The sequence below is a fragment of the Callithrix jacchus genome, chromosome 12 (assembly GCF_049354715.1).
Source record: "Callithrix jacchus isolate 240 chromosome 12, calJac240_pri, whole genome shotgun sequence".
NCBI lineage: Eukaryota > Metazoa > Chordata > Mammalia > Primates > Cebidae > Callithrix > Callithrix jacchus.
In genome coordinates, this window is record NC_133513.1 from 35,360,811 (window position 1) to 35,383,654 (window position 22,844).

At 49.7% G+C, this 22,844-nt stretch overlaps 1 protein-coding gene, 1 long non-coding RNA gene and 1 pseudogene across 12 annotated transcripts in view; 1 reads left to right on the plus strand and 2 right to left on the minus strand.

Annotated features, from left to right (window-relative positions):
* LOC144578489 (uncharacterized) overlaps window positions 1-4,111 on the minus strand; it is a 29,969-nt gene extending 25,858 nt beyond the window's left edge. For 6 of the 7 annotated variants that reach the window (XR_013524354.1, XR_013524351.1, XR_013524352.1 and 3 more), the window contains exons 1-3: window positions 3,843-4,111; window positions 2,281-2,695; window positions 1,290-1,446 (exon numbers count right to left, since the gene is read on the minus strand). Coding sequence is in view for 2 of the 7 variants with exons in the window: in XM_078343938.1 (XP_078200064.1) it covers window positions 1,290-1,315 (26 nt within the window). In the remaining 5 variants the exon portion in view is untranslated. The remainder of the gene's footprint in view (window positions 1-1,289; window positions 1,447-2,280; window positions 2,696-3,842) is intronic. The other variant, XR_013524355.1, reaches the window with a different exon arrangement.
* A 738-nt stretch (window positions 4,112-4,849) lies between these two features.
* Window positions 4,850-13,995, minus strand: LOC144578490 (uncharacterized). 4 transcript variants are annotated; one of them, XR_013524359.1, is made up of 4 exons: window positions 13,839-13,995; window positions 8,004-8,198; window positions 5,214-5,349; window positions 4,850-4,962 (listed from the first exon to the last, which is right to left on the minus strand). It is a non-coding gene; the product is annotated as an uncharacterized LOC144578490 (long non-coding RNA). The 4 variants fall into 4 exon arrangements; XR_013524356.1 differs by having other exon boundaries at window positions 13,812-13,995; XR_013524358.1 differs by lacking the exon at window positions 8,004-8,198 and having other exon boundaries at window positions 13,812-13,995.
* LOC144578488 (dehydrodolichyl diphosphate synthase complex subunit NUS1 pseudogene) lies at window positions 13,666-21,494 on the plus strand (annotated as a pseudogene). Its single transcript, XR_013524350.1, has 2 exons — window positions 13,666-14,317; window positions 15,190-21,494. The product of XR_013524350.1 is annotated as a dehydrodolichyl diphosphate synthase complex subunit NUS1 pseudogene (transcript).
* Window positions 21,495-22,844: the final 1,350 nt, after the last annotated feature.

Here is a 22,844-nt window from a genome sequence, read left to right on the forward strand (position 1 = left end):
ACCCCATCCCCCACCACCAGCAGTGTGGCACATGATGGCAGCCCCTAACTTGCCCCTGCCTTAGACACTGCAGCACTCGATGGCACCCACAAACCAACCCCCTGCCATGGGCAGCACAGCCCAGGATAGCACCCCAACAGGCTCCCTGGGGTGGGCAATGTAGCCACAGACAGCGTCCCCAAGCAGACCCCCACTGCAGGCAGTGATGCCCCCATATGGCACCCAAACCACCCCCCACTGTGGGCACTGCAACCCTGAATAGTGAGTGCCCTAACCTACTCCCTGTCGGGAACAGTGCAGCCCTGGATAGCGCCCCCAACCAACTCCCTGCCTTGGGCAATGCAGCCACAGATAGCACTCCAAACTCCCTCTCCACCTTGGGAAGTATCACCATGGCTACCCTGGGTAGCCCAATAGCACACCCAACCTGCCCCCGCCACAACCCATGCAGCCCGGAATAGCACACTCACCCGCTCTTTGCCAGGCAGGGCAGATCCCTGAGAGCACCTGATCCACCCACTGCCTCCCCACCATTCAGGCTGTGTATCCGGCCCCAAGAGTGCCCCCACCAACCCTCTACCCTTTTCCACAGGCAGTCCAACCCTGTGTAGCTCTCCCAACAAACCCCCAACCTCTGTCTCAGTGTAGTCCCTATGGTGCCTTTAACACCACCCCTCCTCCCCTACCAGCAGTGTAGCACCCTATAGTAACCCTACCCCATCCTCCACCACCAGCACTGCAGCCCCAGATAGTGCCTCCAACCCACTCCCCATGTGGGCAATGCAGCCTTGGATAGTGCCCCCAGTCAGCTCACAGACACAGGCAATGATGTCCTAGATATCACACCCCCACCCACTGTGGGCAATTGTAACACCTGATAGCACCCCAAACCCATCCCTCACCCCTGGCAGTGTTGCCCCACATAGTGCCACCAACCCATCCCAGACAAGGGCACTGCAGCACCTGATAGCTCCTCCAACTTACCCTCCACCTAGGGCAGTACATCCCTGGATAGTGCCCACAAAATGCCCCACTGCTGCTGGCAGTACTGCTTGGGACAGGCCCTATCCCACCCCCCAGCAATGGGCAGCACACCCCAGGAAAGGGCCCCCAACCCTCTCCCCTCCACGGGCAGTGATGCCTCAAATAACCCCCCCAACCAGCCCCCACAACACCAGCAGTGATACCCTGGATAGTGCCCACTGCCCATGGCAGGGCACTCCCAAGCCGTCCCTCATGCCTCAGGCTGTGCGGGCCAAGACAGTGAACCTATCCCGACATCTTTTTACCTTTCCAGCTGCGCTGCAGTCTCCATCACCGCCACTAACTGCAACAGCAAGGCCAGGGGATACTGCAGGCTCCAGCGTCCAGCATGGGCAGCAGGCAGCTACTCCTCTTCTCCTCTAAGCCAGCTAGGAGCAGGTAGGCCCACATACTCAGAAGACTCTGAAATGGTGAGACCAACGTGTAAACACACACACACACACACACACACAAAAACACTACAGAGTAGCAGAAGAATACAATCTAGAACCTGACCAGACAATTCTGCAGACATAAAATCGAAGAACAGATAAGAGATTAAGTCCTCAAAATGAGCTATTCATTAGGAAATTGTAATTCTCTAGACAAGGTGGCTCACGCCTGTAATCCCAGCACTTTGGAAGGCCTAGTTGGGCAGATTACCTGCGGTCAGGAGTTTGACCAGCCTGACCAATATGGTGAAACCCCATCTCTACTAAAAATACAAATATTAGCCTGGCGTCAACGTGGTGGGTGTCTGTAGTCCCAGCTACTCAGGAGGCTGAGACAGGAGAACTGCCTGAACCCAGGAGGTGAAGGTTTCAGGGAGCCGAGATTGCGGCACTGCACTCCAGCCTAGGTGACAGAGCCAGGCTCAGTCTCTTAAAAAAAAAAAAAAAAAAAAAAGGAGAAATGCGGGTGTGGTTTTAGAAAAAGGGGAACTCATACACAGTAGGTGGAAATGAAAATTAGGACACCACAGTTCAGAGGGCCGTGGGGCTCGGAGGGACCCAGGTCCCAGACTTCACCATGGCTCAGGGCCTGTGCACTCCTAGACAATGGATGAGGGTCAGACACCGGCACAGCCTTCCCGGCAGGGTTGAACACACTGCCATGGCCAGGACCCTACAACATCCCCCACGCGGATGACGGGCCCAAATGCCCACAAAGAAGCCAGCACCAGAAAGCAGGGAGCTACGGAGAAGGAGCAGGGTGGTCTGGAGGATTCCCAGTGGGGTACAAGTCCCTGCCACTTACCGCCGAGACCTGCCTCGTCCTCCACCATCATGTGGAAGCCACCACTGCTTCTCCGAAGAAACTCGCTCTTACCGCGCCGGCGCCTCAGACAACTACCTCCGCAGGGCCGCTGCCTCAGCCGACTCCTCCCTCCGCAGGGCCGCCGCCTCAGCCGACTCCTCCCTCCGCAGGGCCGCTGCCTCAGCCGACTCCTCCCTCCGCAGGGCTGACTCCTCACACCGCAGAACTGCCGCCACAGCCGACTCCCTCCTGCCGCGCCGCCGCCTCTGCCGACTCCCTCCGACCTCATCGCGGTTCCTGCCGGATCCTCGCAGGAAGCGAACTCTCCGCTTCCGTACGGGCGGGCACGCACGCTGGCAGCGTCACTCGCCTCCAGCTGAAGCACCACCTCCTCTTAAACGGGCCGCAGTTAGGCCTGGCCAGAATCACATCGGGTTGGATGATTTCAGTCCACTGAAACCTCCACCTTCCAGGTTCAAGCGATTCTGCAGACTCAGCCTTCTGAGTAGCTGGGTCTACAGGTGACTGCCACCATACACAGGTGTTTTTTTGCTTTTTTTTTTTTTTTGACAGTTTTACTCTTGTTGCCCGGGTTGGAGTTCAGTGGCACGATCTTGGCTCACTGGAACCTCCGCCTCCCAGGTTCAAGCGATTCTCCTGCCTCAGCCTACCAAATGGCCGGGACTACAGGCATGCGCCACCATGCCCAGCTAATTTTGTATATTTAGTAGAAAAGGGATTTCTCCATCTTGGTCAGGCTGGTCTCAAACTCCCAACCTCAGGTGAACCACCTGCCTCGGCCTCCCAAAGTGCTGGGATTACAGGCGTGAGCCACCAACCCTGACCAATATATTTTTATTAAAACGTAAATTGGAGGCTGAGGGAGGTTGATCCACTTGAGGTCAGAAGTTCCAGACCAGCCTGGCCATTATGGTGAAACCCTATCTCTACTACAATTACAAAAATTAGCCGGGCATGGTGGAGGGTGCCTGTAATACCAGCTACTCAGGAGGCTGAGCCACAAGAATCACTCAAATCTGGAAGGTGGAGGTTGCAGTGAGCCGAGATCATGCCACTGCACTCCCAGCTGGGTGACAGAGTGAGAATCCGTCTCAAAAAAAAAAAAAACACTTAAGTTGGACTGTTTCTTCCCTGCTTCCTGATTTCCCCATCACCCTTACATTAAAAGATAATCTGCTTAACTTTCCCCACCTCCCCAAGGCCCGCAGGCCCTGCCCAACCGTTCCTCCTTCCCCCCTCCTCCCTCTGCTCCGGCCACAGAAACCTCCTTGCTTTTCCTCCAACAGCAGAACATTCCCTGGCTCCATGAGCTCACTGCCCCACTTCGACCTGGGCCAGCACCAAGGGGCCCTGCCTTGGTCTCGAAGCCCAGGGACCCCTGCAGACGCACACAGATACACACACACACACACACACACGAAGAAAGCAAGACACACGGAATCCAACAGTCGCAGGCGGCTCCTGAGACTGCGGGCTTCTGCTCTCTCCCGGGAAGCCCCTTGGGGAGAGAGCAGCCATGCGGGCACACAGGCTGGCCGTACCTGGAAATCCCAGCAGGGACAGCTTTCAAGGAGATACACCCCCCACAGTGTGTGAGCAGGCCAGAAGCATCGTGGGGATCCTCGGGGATCGCCCTGGCCATCCCTGAAGCTCCGCTGCAGCTTTTCTCAGCCTGGTCCCGCCCTGCCCGACTCCTGAAATCGCGTGACACTGCCGACAATCCCAGGGAGAGGGGGGGCCATCGCCCAACACCCAAACACTGCCACGGAGGGCCCGGGCTTTGCCAAGCCGCTGAGACGGTGGTTCCCTTGGCCACGGGGGCTGTCACTGTGACGCGCTGCTTGCGCATGCGCATGCGCATTGGCGTGCCCGGCTGGCCAGCGGCAACGTGGGCGCTCTGTGGCAGGCGGGCCGCAGCCACACCAGAAAATGCTGGTGGCGGTGTCCGAGGTGGCCCCAGGGAAGGAGGCTGCCTGCCACAGCTGAGCAGGAGCTGGACTGTCCTGACTTCAGTGGCTCCCTGAGCCGACTTTCCTGTTCGGGTCGTCTGGATGGGGAGGGCGCTTGAGACCGTGAGGTGGGCACCCGGGTCTGCTCTGCCCACTGGATTCAGGATTGGACCGCGTGGGCAGGGATGGGGTCCCGCGGGGCTGGAGATTCAGTCTGGTGAGGTGTGGCGGGGGTCGGTGAACCCCACAAAGATGCCTGAGACCCTCCGGGAGGGTGTCAGCAGAACGTTGTCCGGCTCCATGAGCTCACTGCCCTGCTTTGACTTGGGCCACCCGCCAAGGTGCCCTGTCTGGGTCTCCAAGTCCAGGGACCCCTGCTTCTCAGGGCTGCTGTCCGGAGAAGGTGTAAAGAAAGACAAAGCTGCAAGCGCAGCCAGCGGCTGCGGCCGCTGCACCTGGAACTGGCCTTCCCTGGGGACGGATTGGGTGGAGAGAGCGTCTCAGAAGCTTTCTGGGGCGAAGCCCAATCCCGAGATGGATGTCCAGGCATGCCGCTGAGGACCCGCACGAAAGCCAACGAAAGCCAAGCACAACATGCTAACGCATCTTAGTCACTTTATTGTTTTCACGGAAAACATCATCATCTTGCTACAAAGTGTTTCCCTCAAATGGCTTTGACAGACTGCACACGGAGACCTGTTATCAACTTGTCCTGTCGAGGGAAAAACAATTCCCGGTGTTAAAAATGCAGATTCTCACTCTTTTCGACACCTAAGTCCAGAGTGTAACCTTGTGTGGGAGGTTAATCAGGGATGAAATCTGTTTCTGAAAGACTCTTTCCACTAAATCATAGTTTAAGGAAGGTCCTATCCTGCTATTTGGTTTTCCATTTTTCCTGTGATGAGCAAATCCTAAACATGGAACCTTCATCCCCTCCAGACAAGCTTTTAGCGTCCAACTTACCTGAAACCATTCTCCTTGTCTCCAGTTCCCTTGCAGGTTGTACATTCAGTTCTCCAGTCTTGAGCCTGGGGCTTCTTCTGCAACACAGACCGTCTTTGTCTTCGCTCTCTAGGAAGTCTTTCCTGCCATACAATGGCTGGAAATAGAAGAAAACAGAATAAGGATATGAGGGAAACAATTTGAAGAAAGAAAACTTCCTGCTGGATCAAATGGTAGTTTAAGTTTTAATTTTTTGAGGAACCTTTTACACTGTTTTCCATAGTGGCCACACTAATTTACATCCATCAAGAATGTACAAGGGTTCCCCTTTCTCCACTTCTTCGCCAGCATCTGTTATTCTGTCTTTTTTTTATAAAAGCCATGTAAACTGGGATGAGATGATATCTCATTGTAGTTTTGATTTGCATTTCTCTGATGACTAGTAATGTTGAGCATTTTTATATACCTGTTGGTCATTTGTACATATTCTTTTGAGAAATGTCTTTTCACATCATTGGTCCATTTTAAATAAATTTAATCATGTGGGTTGTTGTTGGTTTTGTTTTATTTTGCTTTGTTTCATTTGCTATTAAATTGTTGAATTCCTCATATATTCTGATTATTAATCCCTTATCAGATGGACAGTTTACAAATATTTTATCCCATTCTATAGTTTGTTTCTTCACTCTGTGTATTGTTTTATTTTCTGTGTGAAGCTTTTTAACTTGATATAATCTCATTTGTCTGTCACTGATTTGGCTGCCTATGCTTTTGAGTTGTTTTTTTTTTTGTTGTTGTTGTTGTTTTTTTTTTTTTTTTTTTTTTGAGACAGAGTTTCGCTCGTTACCCAGGCTGGAGTGCAATGGCGCAATCCCGGCTCACCGCAACCTCCGCCTCCTGGGTTCAGGCAATTCTCCTGCCTCAGCCTCCCGAGTAGCTGGGATGACAATCACGCGCCACCATGCCTGGCTAATTTTTTTGTATTTTTAGTAGAGACGGGGTTTCACCAGGTTGACTAGGATGGTTTCGATATCCTGACCTCGTGATCCGCCCGCCTCGGCCTCCCAAAGTGCTGGGATTACAGCTTTTGAGTTCTTACTCAAAAAAAAATCTTTGCTCAGACCAATAACCTCGACTATTTTTGCAGTGTTTTTCTAATAGTTTCACAGTTATGGCTGTTAGAGTTAATTCTTTAACCTGTCTTTATTTGATTTTTGTATACTGTGAGAGGTAGAAGTCTAGTTTCCTTCTTCTGCATATGGCTATCTAGTTACATGGTCAGGAGTTGGAGACCAGCCTGGCCAACATGGTGAAACCCCATCTCTACTAAAAATACAAAATTAGCCAGGTATCGTGACATGCACTTGTAATCCCAGCTACTTGGGAGGTTGAGGAAGGTGAATTGCTTCAACCCAGGTGGCGGAGGTTGCAGTGAGCCGACACTGCACCACTACACTCCAGCCTAGGCAACAAGAATGAGACTGTCATAAAATAACAAAATAAAATAAAATAGCAAAGTCTGGGAAGAGCTGAATTCTGGAGAAGTGGTGAAAGATTAATCTGAAGGTGGATATTCCAGAACTGGTGTAACTTCACTATACCAGTGTCATCTTCCGGACTTGAGTCCAAATCTCTTTTAATAAAAAGGCTTGATCCTGAAACCCGAACAGATAGGGTGAGGATGGGGAAGTGTGGCTGCTCACAGACAGACCAATGGACAGACAGGCAGACAGACAGCCGCCCAGCCCTGTGGGAGCTTCTGGCCTTGCACCTGCACGACATGGGCTTTCAGGCTGGTAGCAGGTCATGGGGATCCCCGAGACTTCTTAGCAAAGAGCATCCATAAGCGGAACTGTGTTGTGCTGGACAGATCTTGGCCCCTCTGGACCCGACCCCTTTGTGCCGACAGGGACTCTGGCCTGACATGGTTGGTGGGTGTGGGCCTGGCAATGGGGCTGGGAGGTAGAAGCCAGCCTGGAGCTGCCCCAATCCCGGTTTAGCTCTCACTTCAAAGCTGGTGCCTTCAGCTTCATTGGAATGTCCAGCCATGGGGGGAAGATGGGTGCACCTGGCTCCCATCAATTGCCCAGGAGTCACTGTGGCCTCTTGAGGGCCAGGGTGAGGGGTGGGATGGGAGGGATGGCGATGGGGCTGGAGATAGTGTGGCAGGCATCTGGGGTGGGGAGTCCCAGCCCTGCCCCAGCCCTGCCCCTTATTATGATCTCAAAGCTAGTGGCTCAACCTCTCTGAGCCTTCGTATTCTCTCATCAGAGAAACAGGCTAAGTGGCACCCCTTCTCCTGGGGCCATACCTGGTGCAGGGCCTGGCCCTAGGCAAGGAGACCTAGTCTGTGCCCAGCCTAGTGCTTCAACACGCTTTTGCAGTGAGGGAGGCTCTTGTGGCCCCACAGCGCCATCTACTGACAGCTGAGCAGTCTCACCTGGCTCTGCCTTCCCCAAAGCCTCTGGGGCTTGGGCATCTCTGGATCACCGTGGGCACAGGAGTCCAAAGCACCACTTTGGTGCGGGCAAGACGGAATGCAAGCCCAGGCTGCGTATTAACCTCTTCGACAAGTTTCCATAAGTAAAAAAATAGCAGTAAACACTTAGCGAACAGTCACTGAGCCCCAGGCACTGTGCACTCAGGTGTACAACCCTCCCAGCAACCCTGAGATGTAGATCCTATTATTATACCATTTGGCAGATGAGAAGACTGAGGCCAGAGAGGGTAAGACGTACCTGCCTGGCCTCCTGTTCTAGCTCTGCCGCTTATTGACTGTGAGACTCACAGAGCAGCTGAGTGAGTGGATACCTTGCATGGTTGCAGGGAGGAAGCTGTGATCTGGTGACTCCAGCCACCTAACGCTTGGTACCTCTGTGTCCCCATCTTCAGTGTTTGCACATAGTGGTGGTGTCTTTGCTCTAAGCTGGTGGCCTCTGCCCATCCACATGTCCCCATCCACAAAGCAATCCTTGATCCAGCCTCAGTCCTGCATCCCTGGGGGCACTGGAAGACAGGAAGTTGGCAGGGGGTTGGGGAGGACTGGATGTGCAAGGGGAAGAGATCTTGATCCAGGTCCCATGTCCATGGGAAGGGACAAAGGAGGCTTGTGTGCCCCTGAGCCCTGAATGGAGCAGGACACAGTCATCAGGGACCTCACCTGTTAAACTCTAATTCACACCTTTCTCTACACTTGTTGGAAGTGAGTTTCCTCTCCTCGAGGGCTTCCAAGAGTTCTTTAGGTGACCTGACTTAACCACTCACTCAGGAACCTGGGCAGCACCCTCAGGACAATAGGTGGCCGGGGGGGGGGTACCACTTACTTTTTCCTTTGTGTGTGTGTGTGTGTGTGAGATGAAGTCTCACTCTGTCACCGAGGCTAGAGTGCAGTGATGTGATGATCTCTGCTCACTGCAACCTCCACCTCCTGGGTTCAAGCAATACTCTGCTTCAGCCTCCTGAATAGCTGGGATTACAGGTGCCTGCCATCATGCTTGGCTAATTTTTGTAATTTTAGTAGAGACAAGGTTTTACCATCTTGCCCAGGCTGGTCTTGAACTCCTGACCTCATGATCCACCTGCCTCAGCTTCCCAAAGTGCTGGGATTACAGGTGTGAGCCACTGCACCCAGCCGGGAGTGTCCCATTCTGTCTCCCACCTGTCACTGCCTGGCTGTGAAATTCCCTCTGTCATCCCTTGTTTCCCGGTCTGCGGATGGAATGACATTACCCCTCCAGCCATTTCCACTCCCAACACTCCCATCACCTCTCCCTGACTCTCCACAGCCCAGCCCATCAGGGCATTGGGTTATTCAAGGATGCAGGTTTCAGGCCTCCAAGCACCTCCAGTGGGAGGGCTTTGTCTGTGATGTTTGACTCCCCAAGTAGGGCAATAAGATTTCTGGCTTTCATGGCCAGGGGTGGTGGAAGGGCCAAGGACAGGGCCTCAATGAGGCTCCAGATTCCTGGGACAGCCTCAAGGGGCAGCCTTGGGCTCCTGTACATCTGAGTCCCACCTGCCCCTTTTCCATGCTGCCTCCATTCAGCGAAAGTCTCCTGTTGGAATGCACTCACCCATTCCAGTAAATACTGGTTTTTCTCCTTCTTGCTCTGCCCAGAGCTTCATCAAGTGGCAGATGTGAGTCTCTCATGAAAGCTGGAGGCCTGGCCGGATGCAGTGGCTCACGCCTGTCATCCCAGCACTTTGGGAGGCTGAGGCAGGTGGATCAATTGAGGTCTGGAGTTCGAAACCAGCCTGGCCAACATGGTGAAATCCTTTCTCTACTAATACAAAATAGGTGGGTATGGTTCTGTGCCTGTAATCCCAGCTACCCAAGAGGCTGACGCGTGGTAATTGCTTGAACCTGAGAGGCAGAGGCTGCAGTGAGCTAAGATCACGCCACTGCACTCCAGCCTGGAAAACAAAGTGAGACTCTGTCTAATAATAATAATGCTGGTAGCTTGAGCTGGCTTAAGCACAGGCAAATAAAATGGAACGACGGGAAGTGGGCACCCAGAGACAGCCTGTCCAGCTTGGGAAACTTTGGGATGGGATCTCAGACCAGGCTGGGCCCAGAGCACCTGGGCTGGGGACTGAGGACTCTCACTGGAGACAGAACCTCCCGGACAAGAGCCATCCCCAGGCCCACCTGCCTTTGAGGTTGCCCAGTCCCTGGGTGGCCTGGGCCACCTGACATATGGCCCTTGACAGTCTATACAGCACCTGGACCTCCACTGTTAAGGTGACCCAGGCAGGCTTGAGCACCCATTTTACAGATGAGAAACCTGAGATTCAGAAAAGGCAGCTCTCCTTTGCACACATAGGCAAGAAGTGGCAGGATGAGCCCAAAAGTCATGGCTGAAGACCCTGGCACAGCAATTTCCCTGCAGGACACTGTGAAGTCTCTAACCCCGGCTCAGGTCAGCTTCCGAGAGACTGGGCACAGAATGCCAGTTACATAGAAGCCTAGAGCTGGACTGCCGGGACTGATATTTTTTAGTGCCTGTGCCAGATCTGGCGCCCAGGGCTTCATCCGGTTGGTCTCTATAAAACCTCTCTCCAGCCTTAGGGCTGGGTGCAGTGGCTCATGCCTGTAATCCCAGCACTTTGGGAGGCTTAGGTGGGTGAACGCTTTGAGATCAGGAGTTCAAGGCCAGCCTGGCCAACACAGTAAAACCCCATCTCTACTAAAAAATACAAAAGTTAGCAAGCCGGGGTGGCAGATACCTGTAGTCTCGCTGCTCAGGAGGCTGAGGCAGGAGGATAACTTGAAACTGCAGGAGGCAGAGGTTGCAGTGAGCTGAGATTGCACCACTGCGCTCAACCCTGGGCGACAGTGAGACGGAGTTTTGATGTTGCTGCCCAGATCGAGTACAGTGGTACGATCTTGACTCATTACAACCTCAGTCTCCTGGGTTCAAGTCATACTCCTGCCTCAGCCTCCCTAGTAGCTGGGGTTACAGACATGTGCCACGACACCCAGCTAATTTTGTATTTTTAGTAGAGATGGGGTTTTACCGTGTTGGCAGGCTAGTCTCGAACTCCTGACCTCAGGTTATCCACCTGCCTCGGCCTCCCAAAGTGTTGGGATTACAGGTGTGAGTCACCACGCCAGACAAAAGAAGCCCTCTCTTTAGTCTTGTGTGGCTGTGCTATTTTGTAGGGGAATGGGTGCTAAAATTCTCTTTCCGCAGATGAGGAAACTGAGACTCAGAGAAGCTAACATACTTGTCCAAAGGCTGCAACTGCCCGCAGCTGGCTGTTCTCGAAGCCTATTATCTTTCCACTCTGAAGATGTGGTCACACTGCCCTGTCATTGACCAGATACTTCACTTTGCAAACCACCAGTGGGTGCCTCCTTGTACCAGGCTCATGGTAAGCACTCACAATTGACGTGAGCTCACACCCAGCCTCTGTCCTTGAGACGCTGAGCAGTGGATGCATCCAGAAACAGCCCAAGGCATGGGCTAGGCAGAGTTCCCAGGGGGCCTGGAGGAGAGAGAAGCTCTGGATGCTGGGGATGTGGGAGGCATCCAGGGCACCAGTGAGCCAGGTCCACCAGAGCAGGAGGAACTCTGAAAGGCAGTACACAGCCCATCTTGGTCACAGTCATTGGGAGGCCAAGCTCCGTGAGTGATTAGGAGGCAGGGCCTGAGCTGGGAGAGGCTCTTGGGGTCAGGTGGCAGGACCCTGGGCCGCCAGCCAGAGCAGAGTAGTCATTTCAAAGGCATGTGGAACCTCCCTCGAGGCTTGGGCCCCACATGGGTGATGCAGCTTTGCCTTCCTTTTGGGGAATGGAGGGAAGGCCCGTCCTGCTATCTACAGAGGCAATGACAGAGGCCACTGCTGGGCACAGTGAGAGGCCAGTGTGTGCTCTGTCTTGGACTCCTACCCCAGGAGTCCTTGGAAAACCAGAGACCGCCACCTTCTGGTCTTCATGGGTGGAACCAAGGTTGCATGCCAAGAGGACAGAGGGCAGTGGTTTCTTTGGCCATCGGGTTTCCATTCCCTCTGGGTCAGTTTTGGCTCCTAGGACCTGCCCCGTGAGCTCACAGAAAAGTATGGACTGCAGAAAGCTGCAGGCCAAGCTGTCCTGGCAGATTCTAGCTGCGATGGAACCAACTGCTCCCCCTGGCCAGTGCCTTCTACCAGGGTGCTGGTGGCCATTAGGTGACAAAGCCCAGACACAAGCTGAGCTGGGAGCAAAGTTCCTTTAGCTCTGGCACCCGGCTGGGCCCAGTGTGTCGGGGACCTGGGATCTGCACCAGAAGGGGTGCCTGCCTGATGTCACCAGTCAGCTTTGCCAAAGCTGACGGACTAGAACACACAAGCTGTGCTTCCCGGGAATAGGGCAAGAGGGGGCTGGGCTGTCCCTGCCCCTCCACATGCTCACCCAGACTCTGGGTTCCAGTCAGGCCTGGGTCTGTTCTCCAGGGTGGATGCTCTGCCTATATGCCCATTCAGTTTCACTCCTACCCAGCCCCGTCTGGGACCCTCTCTGGGCTCAGTCGTTTGTCCCTGGAGCAGAGTGTCGGCCAGACCCAGGAGGCCTAGGGGCCTGCAATTTGCATCCTCAGCACTGGGTCATCAAAGGCTCCACAAGGCCTCCAGCAGCTTGCCAGTTTCTGAGAGGTGAGATCATCCACCTGAAAGCAGTCCTGCCCGGCCCTGCACCTTGATTAGACTTGTTCTCCTAGATCCCAGCTGTCAGCGCCAGGCTTGTCAGCAGGAGGTGACTCTGTTGTTCATTCCTGCCTGGCCAGAGGCTAGGCAAGGGTGGAAGGCGGCTCAGAGTTGGCCCTGAACAATCCCTCCAGCTGGGAGGCCCTGATGTCTCTGCACCCCTCATCCCTGACAGTGGGGCATGGAGAGGAGATGCCATATCTTAGGGTCTTCCACCGTGAAATCCTAGAAGTTTCTGGTGCTCAGATGCTCGGTACAAGCTGCAGGACTTCTGTATTTAGCAGCTGGGCTCTAATGCCTTCCCTGGGGGCCCAGAGATAAATAAGCCCAATGACTACCCAGGAGACGCACCCATCACGGGGAACAGAAGAATGAGTAGTTGGATCTCAACAGTATGACCTGGCCAGTGGGATCTTAGAGGCGATTTCTGTATACAGAACTTCAGAGCATGGAGAAGGGAGGGAATGGAGGCCTGGAGGTGGGAGGCTGCAGGAGGGAAGGGCTGTGAAGCTGAGCACTAGTGAAGGAAGATGGGCAGGAAACAAAGGTGGGGACAGCTCCGGTAGGCTCTACAGTGGGAACAGTGAATCCTGGAGCTCTGGCCAGGATAGGAGAGTGGGAGCGGGAAGGCTGGGAAGGGCTAGAGACCATGGATGCTGTGTTGGCCTTAGGAAATGTCCTTGTCCTACTAGGACCCCTTCCATTTCTAGCTTCTTCCTTCAACGTCCGCTGTTGGTCCCCAAAATCAAAGAGTCTTCCTTTGATCTCTCTTTGAATGCTCTCTAGCCTTTCCTTCTATGTTTGCACACTGTTGGGCCGTTGTTATACTTCTGAAAACTTTCGGAAGTATAAGAATAAATAGGGCACTGTGGTTCATGCCGCTAATCCAGAACTTTGGGAAGCCGAAGTGGGAGGATTACTTGAGCCCAGGAGTTTCACACCAACCTGGACAACATAGCAAGACCGTATGTCTGCAAAATTAGACATAAAAGATTTAGCTGGGCATGGTGGCATGCACCTGTAGTCCCAGCTACTCAGAAGGCTGAGGTGGTAGAATCACTTGAGCTTAGGACATGGAGGCTGCAGTGAGTTATGACTGCACAATTGGACTGCAGCCAGGGTAATAGAGTGAGATCGCGACGCCATAAACATTAAAAATAAGTAAGTAGAAAAGCCCTAAATAAGTGTTCAGACAGGAGGAGGAAGATGGCGGCGGGGGCAGGGTGAAGCATTGGCAGTGGAAAGGGGTTTGGGCGCCGGGGGCGGGGGCTGCGGGGCGACGGCCCGCTCCTGCAGCAGTGGTGGATAAAATGCCTTCACGCGCGGCAGTGAGCGGGAAGGAGAGAAGGTGCCCGAGCGCAACAAGAGTATGTCGCGGCTGTACGAGTTGATGTGGCGGATGCTGCACGCGCTGCTCTGTCTGCACCGCGCGCTCACCTCCTGGCTCCGCGTTCGGTTCCGCACCTGGAACTGGATCTGGCGGCGCTGCTGCCACACCTGGAACTGGATCTGGCGGCGCTGCTGCCACACCTGGAACTGGATCTGGCGGCGCTGCTGCCGCGCCGCTTCTGCCGTGGTCCTAGCGCCGCTTGGCTTCACGCTCCGCAAGCCCCCGGCGACTGACGGGAACCGCTGTTACCACAGGCACCCGCGCGGGGACTCGTGCCTGGCCGCCGCCCACCACCGGCTGCGCTGGCGCGCGGACGGCCGTTTCCTGGAGAAGCTGCCTGTGCACATGGGCCTGGTGTTCACCGAGGCGGAGCAGGAGCCCAGCTTCTCGGATATCGTAAGCCTCGTGGTGTGGCGTATGGCCGTGGGCATCTCCTACATTGGCGTCTACGACCACCAAGAGACAAGGTCTTGCTATGTTGCCCAGGCTAGCCTGTAACTCCTGGCCTCAAGTGTCCCTCCTGCCTTGACCTCCCAAAGTGCTGGGATTACAGGTATTTTCAAAAGAAATAATTCCAGATTGATGGATGAAATTTTAAAACAACAGCAAGAACTTCTGGGCCTAGATTGTTAAAAAGATTCACCAGAGCTTGCAAATAGTAATGACAAAGATGATCAAGTTTTAAATTGCCATTTGGCAGTGAAGGTGCTGTCCCCGAAAGATGGAAAAGCAGATACTGTGAGAACTGCTCAGGACTTTTGCCAGTTAGTAGCCGGGAAGCAAAAGAAACCCACAGAGTTGGATGTACTTAGTTCAAACGGTTGTCCTGATCCTGATTTAGTATTGAAGTTTGGTCCTGTGGACAGCACATTAGGCTTTCTTCCCTGGCACACCAGATTGACTGAGATCGTCTGTTTGCCTTCCGACCTAAACATCAGTTATGAGGACTTTTTCTCCACCCTTCCTCAACATGCAGCCTGTGAACAGCGTCTAGGAAAGTAGTGGTCTTAGGTTGCATAATTTGATTTTAGGCTATGGAGGAAAGGACACAAGTGACTCTGATGTTTACAAAGCACCTACGAAACCCTGTACACACCGAGCTCATAATCCTAATTTATCAGCAAATACAAAAAAGTGTCTTACTTGAGATTGTGTGTGTGCGCGCGCGTGTGCACACATGTGCACGTTTGTATGTGTGGAAATAAACGGGGACGTATTGGAAAAGGAAATACATAGACCTACACCTTTGAGCAAATAGCAGCGAAGTTTTACGAACTGGAATGTGACACTTAACATCTTCCGCCCCAGCTACTTCCCTGTTTTTGTGGGGAGAAGAGGGCCTGATAGAACTTTTCTGATTGCGTTTGATGGGAGGGGAATAATTTTTGTTCAGTCCTTCTGAGTGACCAAACTTTAATTTTTAAGAATAATATGGAGGGAGGACTCAAGATGGCGCTGTGAGAACAACCCAGGATTGGAGCTCTCTTTGAGTCCGTGGAGAGGTGAGTCGGAGCTGCATTTCCAGACTGATCTTTGTTGCCCACGGAACGGGGAGATTCCCAAGTATAGGGGAGACGCTGGACGCTTGGCAGTGCCTCTGCCTGGCGAAGCCAGCAGCCGGGGTGGTGGCGGCAGGCCCTGCCCATCGCTCCCCACAGGGTGCGCTTGTCCGGGTGCCCTGTTGAGCTGGCAACCTGAGACTTGAGAGGGCTGGACTTGAGACTGAGCGAGACTTGGACAGTGGGCCCGCCCAGGGGATTGCAGGGACAGAGCGTTTGGGCTAGCCCAGTGGGACGAACAAGACCGCGATTTCAAGCGATCCCCGTGCAGTCGGCCTGAGACGCTCTGTGGGGGAGGGGCGTCCACCATTACCGAGGCAACCCGCCCCAACTGAGATACATGCCCACTGCTGAGGCAGCCTGCCGTTGCCGAGGCAACCCGCTACAACAGAGAGACTCCGCCTCAGGGCGTCGGGGAGACCACAGCAGAACAGCAGAGCCTGCCCTAACAGGGCAAGCCTCACAACAGCAGGGCGGACCCTCGGCAAGCAAACAGTGGCTAGTCTGCCTCCGAGTGGGGCAGGACACCTCAACGAACATCCAAAAATAAAGCCCGAACCCCCCAACACAGAGCATATGAGAAAAAAAGGGTTTTTTTTAATGAGCTCTGTTGCAGCAGAATCAAACATAGCAGCCTAACAGCCCCGAATGAACAACAGAGATCACAGCTCAGCAGTTGAGCTCCTATAAAGTACAGACTGTCTCCTCAACCAGCTCCCTGACCCCTCTATATCCAAAAGACTGACATTTGGCAGGCATCATTCTGGGACAAAGATAGCAGAAAAACAAACTGGTAGCATCCCTCACTGTGCCACAGCTGCTAGAGGTGCACCCCAGACAAGCAGGGCCTGGAGTGGACCTCAGCAGTCTTACAGCGAAGGGGCTAGACTGGTAGAAGGAAAACCAAGTAACAGAAATACTTCATCATCAACAATCTGGGTGTCCACTCAGAGACCCAATCGAAAGGTCAGCAACTATGCAGACAACAAGCGGATAAATCCACAAAGATGGGAAGAAACCAGCGAAAAAAGGAGGAAAACACCCGAAACCAGAACACCTCGCCTCCTAGAAAGGACCAAAACTCCTCACCAACAAGGGAACAAAGCTGGACGGAGAATGACTGTGACGAAATGACGGAATTAGACTTCAGAAGGTGGATAGTGAGAAACTTTTGTGAGCTAAGAGAACATGTATTAAATCAATGCAAAGAAACTAAGGAACTTGAAAAAAGATATGAGGAAATGATAACAAGAATGGATAACTTAGAGAGGAATATGAATGAATTAAAGGAGCTGAAAAACACAATACGAGAACTTCGCGAAACATGCACAAGTTTCAATAGCCGAACTGACCAAGCAGAAGAAAGAATATCTGAAGTCGAAGACGAACTCAATGAAATAAAACGAGAAACCAAGATTAGAGAAAAAAGTGCAAAAACGAATGAACAAAGTCTCCAAGAAATGTGGGACTATGTGAAAAGACCTAACCTACGTTTGATAGGTGTACCAGAAGAGGACGAAGAGAATGAATCCAAGCTGGAAAATACTCTTCAGGACATCATCCAGGAAAATTTCCCCCACCTAGCAAGACAGGCCAACACTCAAATACAGGAAATACAGAGAACACCACAAAGATATTCTGCAAGAAGAGCAACCCCAAGGCACATGATCGTCAGATTCAACAAGGTTGAAATAAAGGAGAAAATACTAAAGGCAGCCAGAGAGAAAGGTCGGGTCACCCACAAAGGGAAGCCCATCAGACTCACAGCAGATCTCTCGGCAGAAACACTACAAGCCAGAAGAGAATGGGGGCCAATATTCAACATTCTTAAAGAAAAGAACTTTCAACCCAGAATTTCATATCCAGCCAAACTGAGCTTCAGAAGTGAAGGAAGAATAAAATCCTTTCCGAACAAGCAAGTACTCAGAGATTTTGTCACCACCAGGCCTGCTTTACAAGAGCTCCTGAAAGAGGCACTACACATAGAAAGGAACAACCAGTACCAGCCATTCCAAAATCACACTAAATGCTAAAGAGCATAAACATAATGAAGAATCTACAACAACTAACAGGCAAAACAGCCACTTAGCCTCAAAATGGCAGTATCAAATTCACACATAACAATATTAACCCTAAATATAAATGGACTAAATGCACCAATCAAAAGACACAGACTGGCAAATTGGATAAAAATCCAAAACCTATCAGTGTGCTGTATCCAGGAAACCCATCTCACATGCAAGGATACACAAAGGCTCAAAATAAAGGGATGGAGGAAGATTTACCAAGCAAATGGAGAGCAAAAAAAAGCAGGAGATGCAATTCTCATGTCTGACAAAATAGACTTTAAAGCAACAAAGATCAAAAGAGACAAAGAAGGCCATTACATAATGGTAAAAGGATTGATACAACAAGAAGAGCTAACGATCCTGAACATATATGGACCCAAAGCAGGAGCACCCAGATACATAAGGCAAATTCTTAATGACTTACAAAGAGACTTAGACTCCCACACAATAATACTGGGAGACTTTAGCACTCCACTGTCAATATTAGACAGATCAACCAGACAGAAAATCAACAAGGATATCCAGGGCTTGAACTCAGACCTGGAGCAAGCAAACCTGATAGACATTTACAGAACTCTCCACCCCAAATCCACAAAAAACACATTCTTCTCAGCACCACATCACACCTACTCTAAAATTGACCACATAATTGGAAGTAAAGCACTGCTCAACAAATGCAAAACAACTGAAATCATAACAAACAGCCTCTCAGACCATAGTGCAATCAAGTTAGAACTCAGAATTCAGAAACCAACCCAGAACTGCACAGCTTCATGGAAACTGAACAACTGGCTCTTGAGTGTTGACTGGGTAAACAATGAAATGAAGACAGAAATAAAAAAGTCCTTCAAAACCAATGAGAACGAAGACACAACATGCCAGAACCTCTGGGACACATTTAAAGCAGTCTCTAGAGGAAAGTATATAGCAATAAGTGCCCATATGAAGAGAATGGAGAGATCCAAAATTGACACCCTATCATCAAAATTGAAAGAGCTAGAGGAGCAAGATCAAAAAAACTCAAAACCCAGCAGAAGACAAGAAATAACTAAAATCAGAGCTGAACTGAAGGAGATTGAGACACGAAAAATCCTTCAAAAAATCAATAAATCCAAGAGCTGGTTTTTTGAAAAGATCAACAAAATAGACAGACCACTAGCCAGATTGATTAAAAAGAAAAGAGAGAACAACCAAATAGATGCAATAAAAAATGATAAAGGGGAAATCACCACAGACTCCACAGAAATTCAAACCATCATCAGAGAATATTATAAACAACTCTATGCACATAAACTAGTAAACCTGGAAGAAATGGATAAATTCCTGGACTCCTGTGTCCTCCCAAGCCTAAACCAGGAGGAAGCTGAAACTATGAATAGACCAATAACAAGGTCAGAAGTCGAGGCAGCAATTAAAAGCCTACCACTCAAAGAAAGCCCAGGTCCAGACGGATTCACAGCCGAATTCTACCAGACACACAAAGAGGAGCTGGTACCATTCCTTCTAAAACTATTTCAAACAATCCAAAAAGAGGGAAGCCTTCCCAAATCATTTTACGAGACCAACATCATTCTGATACCAAAACCCGGCAGAGACCCAACAAGAAAAGAAAACTTCAGGCCAATATCCATGATGAACATAGATGCAAAAATCTTCAATAAAATATTGGCAAGCCGATTGCAAGAGAAAATCAAAAAATTTATTCATCATGATCAAGTAGGATTCATCCCGGGGATGCAAGGCTGGTTCAACATACGCAAGTCTATCAACGTAATTCACCACATAAACAGAACCAAAAACAAAAACCACGTGATTATCTCAATTGACGCAGAGAAGGCATTTGACAAAATTCAACAGCCCTTTATGCTAAAAACCCTCAATAAACTCGGTATCGATGGAACGTATCTCAAAGTAATAAAAGCTGTTTATGACAAACCAACAGCCAATATCATACTGAATGGGCAAAAACTGGAAGCATTCCCTTTGAAATCTGGCACTAGACAAGGATGCCCTCTTTCACCACTCCTATTCAATATAGTACTGGAAGTTCTAGCCAGAGCAATCAGGCAAGAAAAAGAAATAAAGGGTATTCAAATAGGAAAGGTGGAAGCCAAATTGTCTCTATTTGCAGACGACATGATAGTATACTTAGAAGACCCCATCGCCTCAGCCCAAAAACTCCTGAAACTGATAAGCAGCTTCAGCAAAGTCTCAGGATATAAAATCAATGTGCAAAAATCACAAGCCTTCCTCTACACCAATAACAGACTTAAAGAAAGCCAAGTCAAGAACGAACTGCCATTCACAATTGCTACAAAAAGAATAAAATACCTTGGAATACAACTCACAAGGAACGTAAGGGACCTCTTCAAGGAGAACTACAAACCACTGCTCAACGAAATCAGAGAGGACACAAACAGATGGAGAAACATTCCATGTTCATGGTTAGGAAGGATTAATATTGTGAAAATGGCTATACTGCCCAAAGTAATTTACAGAATCAACGCTATCCCCATCAAGCTACCATTGACTTTCTTCAGAGAACTGGAAAAAACCACCATGAACTTCATATGGAACCAAAAGAGAGCCCGCATAGCCAAGTCAATTCTAAGCAAAAAGAACACAGCGGGGGGCATCACACTACCGGATTTCAAACTATACTACAAGGCTACAGTAATCAAAACAGCATGGTACTGGTACCAAAACAGAGATATAGACCAATGGAACAAAACAGGGACACCGGAGGCAACACAACATATCTACAACTATACAATCTTTGATAAACCTGACAAAAACCAGCAATGGGGAAAGGATTCCCTGTTTAACAAATGGTGTTGGGAAAACTGGCTAGCCATGTGCAGAAAGCAGAAACTGGACCCCTTCCTGACACCTTACACTAAAATTAACTCCAGATGGATTAAAGACTTAAACATAAGACCTGGCACGATAAAAACCCTAGAAGGAAATCTAGGCAAAACTATCCAGGACATAGGAGTAGGCAAGGACTTCGTGAACAAAACACCAAAAGCATTGGCAACAAAAGCCAAAATAGACAAATGGGACCTAAGGAAACTCCACAGCTTCTGCACAGCACAAGAAACAGTCACTAGAGTGAATCGGCAACCAACAGAATGGGAAAAAATTTTTGCAGTTTACCCATCTGACAAAGGGCTGATATCCAGAATTTACAAAGAACTCAAACAGATTTACAGGAAAAAAACAAACAAGCCCATTCAAAAGTGGGCAAAGGATATGAACAGACACTTTACGAAAGAAGACATATATGAGGCCAACAATCATATGAAAAAATGCTCATCGTCACTGGTCATCAGAGAGATGCAAGTCAAAACCACACTGAGATACCATCTCACGCCAGTTAGAATGGCGATCATTAAAAAATCTGGAGACAACAGATGCTGGAGAGGATGTGGAGAAAAAGGAACACTTTTACACTGTTGGTGGGAGTGTAAATTAGTCCAACCATTGTGGAAGACAGTGTGGCGATTCCTCAAGGCCTTAGAAATAGAAATTCCATTTGACCCAGCAATCCCATTACTGGGTATATATCCAAAAGACTATAAATCGTTCTACTATAAGGACACATGTACACGAATGTTCATTGCAGCACTGTTTACAATTGCAAAGACCTGGAATCAACCCAAATGCCCATTGATAATAGACTGGATTGGAAAAATGTGGCACATATACACCATGGAATATTATGCAGCAATCAGAAATGATGCGTTTGTGTCGTTTGTAGGGACATGGATGAATCTGGAGAACATCATCCTCAGCAAACTGACACAAGAACAGAAAATGAAACACCGCATATTCTCACTCAGAGGCTGGTGATGAAAAATGAGAACACATGGACACAGAAAGGGGAGTACTAAACACTGGGGTCTATTGGGGGGAAAAGGGGAGGGCCAGTGGGAGGGGCAGGTGGGGAGGGATAGCCTGGGGAGAAATGCCAAATGTGGGTGAAGGGGAGAAGCAAAGCAAAGCACACTGCCATGTGCGTACCTACGCAACTGTCTTGCATGCTCTGCTCATGTACCCCCAAACCTAAAATCCAATAAAAAATAATAAAAAAAAACAAGAATAATATATTGACTTACTGAATTGAAGCATTCTGATTTTAAAGGAGCTCCAGAGGAATGGAGTTCTGTGTTGCTTATGTGTTAAAAGCTTGCTCACCTTCAGAGAGAGCAGAGGGAATACCTATCTTCAGATATCCGTCCATTTTCATCTCTTTGTTGGAGTCAAACAGTGTGACTTGAGAGTGTTGCTCTGGCGTCTGTATTCTGGGTTATAAAGATTATTTGAAAGATAACTCTTACTACATTAAAATGTGGACTTTAAAAAATTTAAATATTGGATTAGGCAGTCAAAAAAAGCAAACAAGCATAAAAGGGGAATACGTTGTAATCTTAAAAGTAAAGATGGAGAACTCATTATAAAAGGAAAGAAAGTTTTGATTTCCTTTTTTGTTTGATCGGCGGCATGCCATGTTATACGCAAAGTTGGTTTAAAAAATATTTCCATCAGCTATTTTTATTTCAAATAAACATTTGAGGGAAGTCACCAAGGCAGCTTTTTCCTCAAAAGTAACCTGTTCCTCTTTGGAATAGCACATTTTAGGGCCATGGTTAATACCTGAGATTTTTACTCAGTAAGTCCTGATGATTACTGCCTGTGAAAGGACTGAAGGCCTCTGTGGGGAATAAAATGTTACCAAAGTCCATGAAAATAAATTTTCCATGTTCTCTTTTATGGCAGAGAGCAGCACTGGTTCTGTTATTTTTACAATGAATAATTGATTTCTTGATAGGTGTCTAATATTTCTTCCCTCACTGCTGATTCTTAGATAGAAATCATTCTTTATATTTGATAGACTATTCTCAGAAAACCCTTATCAACAATTGTATAATAGTTAGCTAAAATCGTACATTTAGAATGAAGCAGTTTAATACTAGATCTCGGAAGTTTGAAAAATAGCAAAGAAGACTGGATTTGAAAAGCATGGTCTACAATTCCTTGTCAAATTCTGAAGCTATGAAGGATAAACGTTTCAACTTTAGATTATGAAACCTCATTTATGATATTCAAAATACACCTGAAATAAAAATCATTAAACTAAAAAAAAATAAGTGTTCAGACTCATACAAGTTATTATTATTATTTTTTTTTTGAGATGAAATCTCGCTCTCTCACCTAGGCTGGAGTGCAGTGGCATGATCTCAACACACTGCAACTTTTGCCTCCTGGGTTCAAATGATTCTCCTGCTTCAGCATCCTGAGTAACTGGTGTTATAGGCGCCTACCACCAGGCCCAGCTAATTTTTAGTAGAGTCGGGGTTTCACCATGTTGGCCAGGCTGGTCTCAAACTCCTGAACTCATGATCTGCCCGCCTCAGCCTCCCAAAGTGCTGGGATTACAGGCATGAGCCAC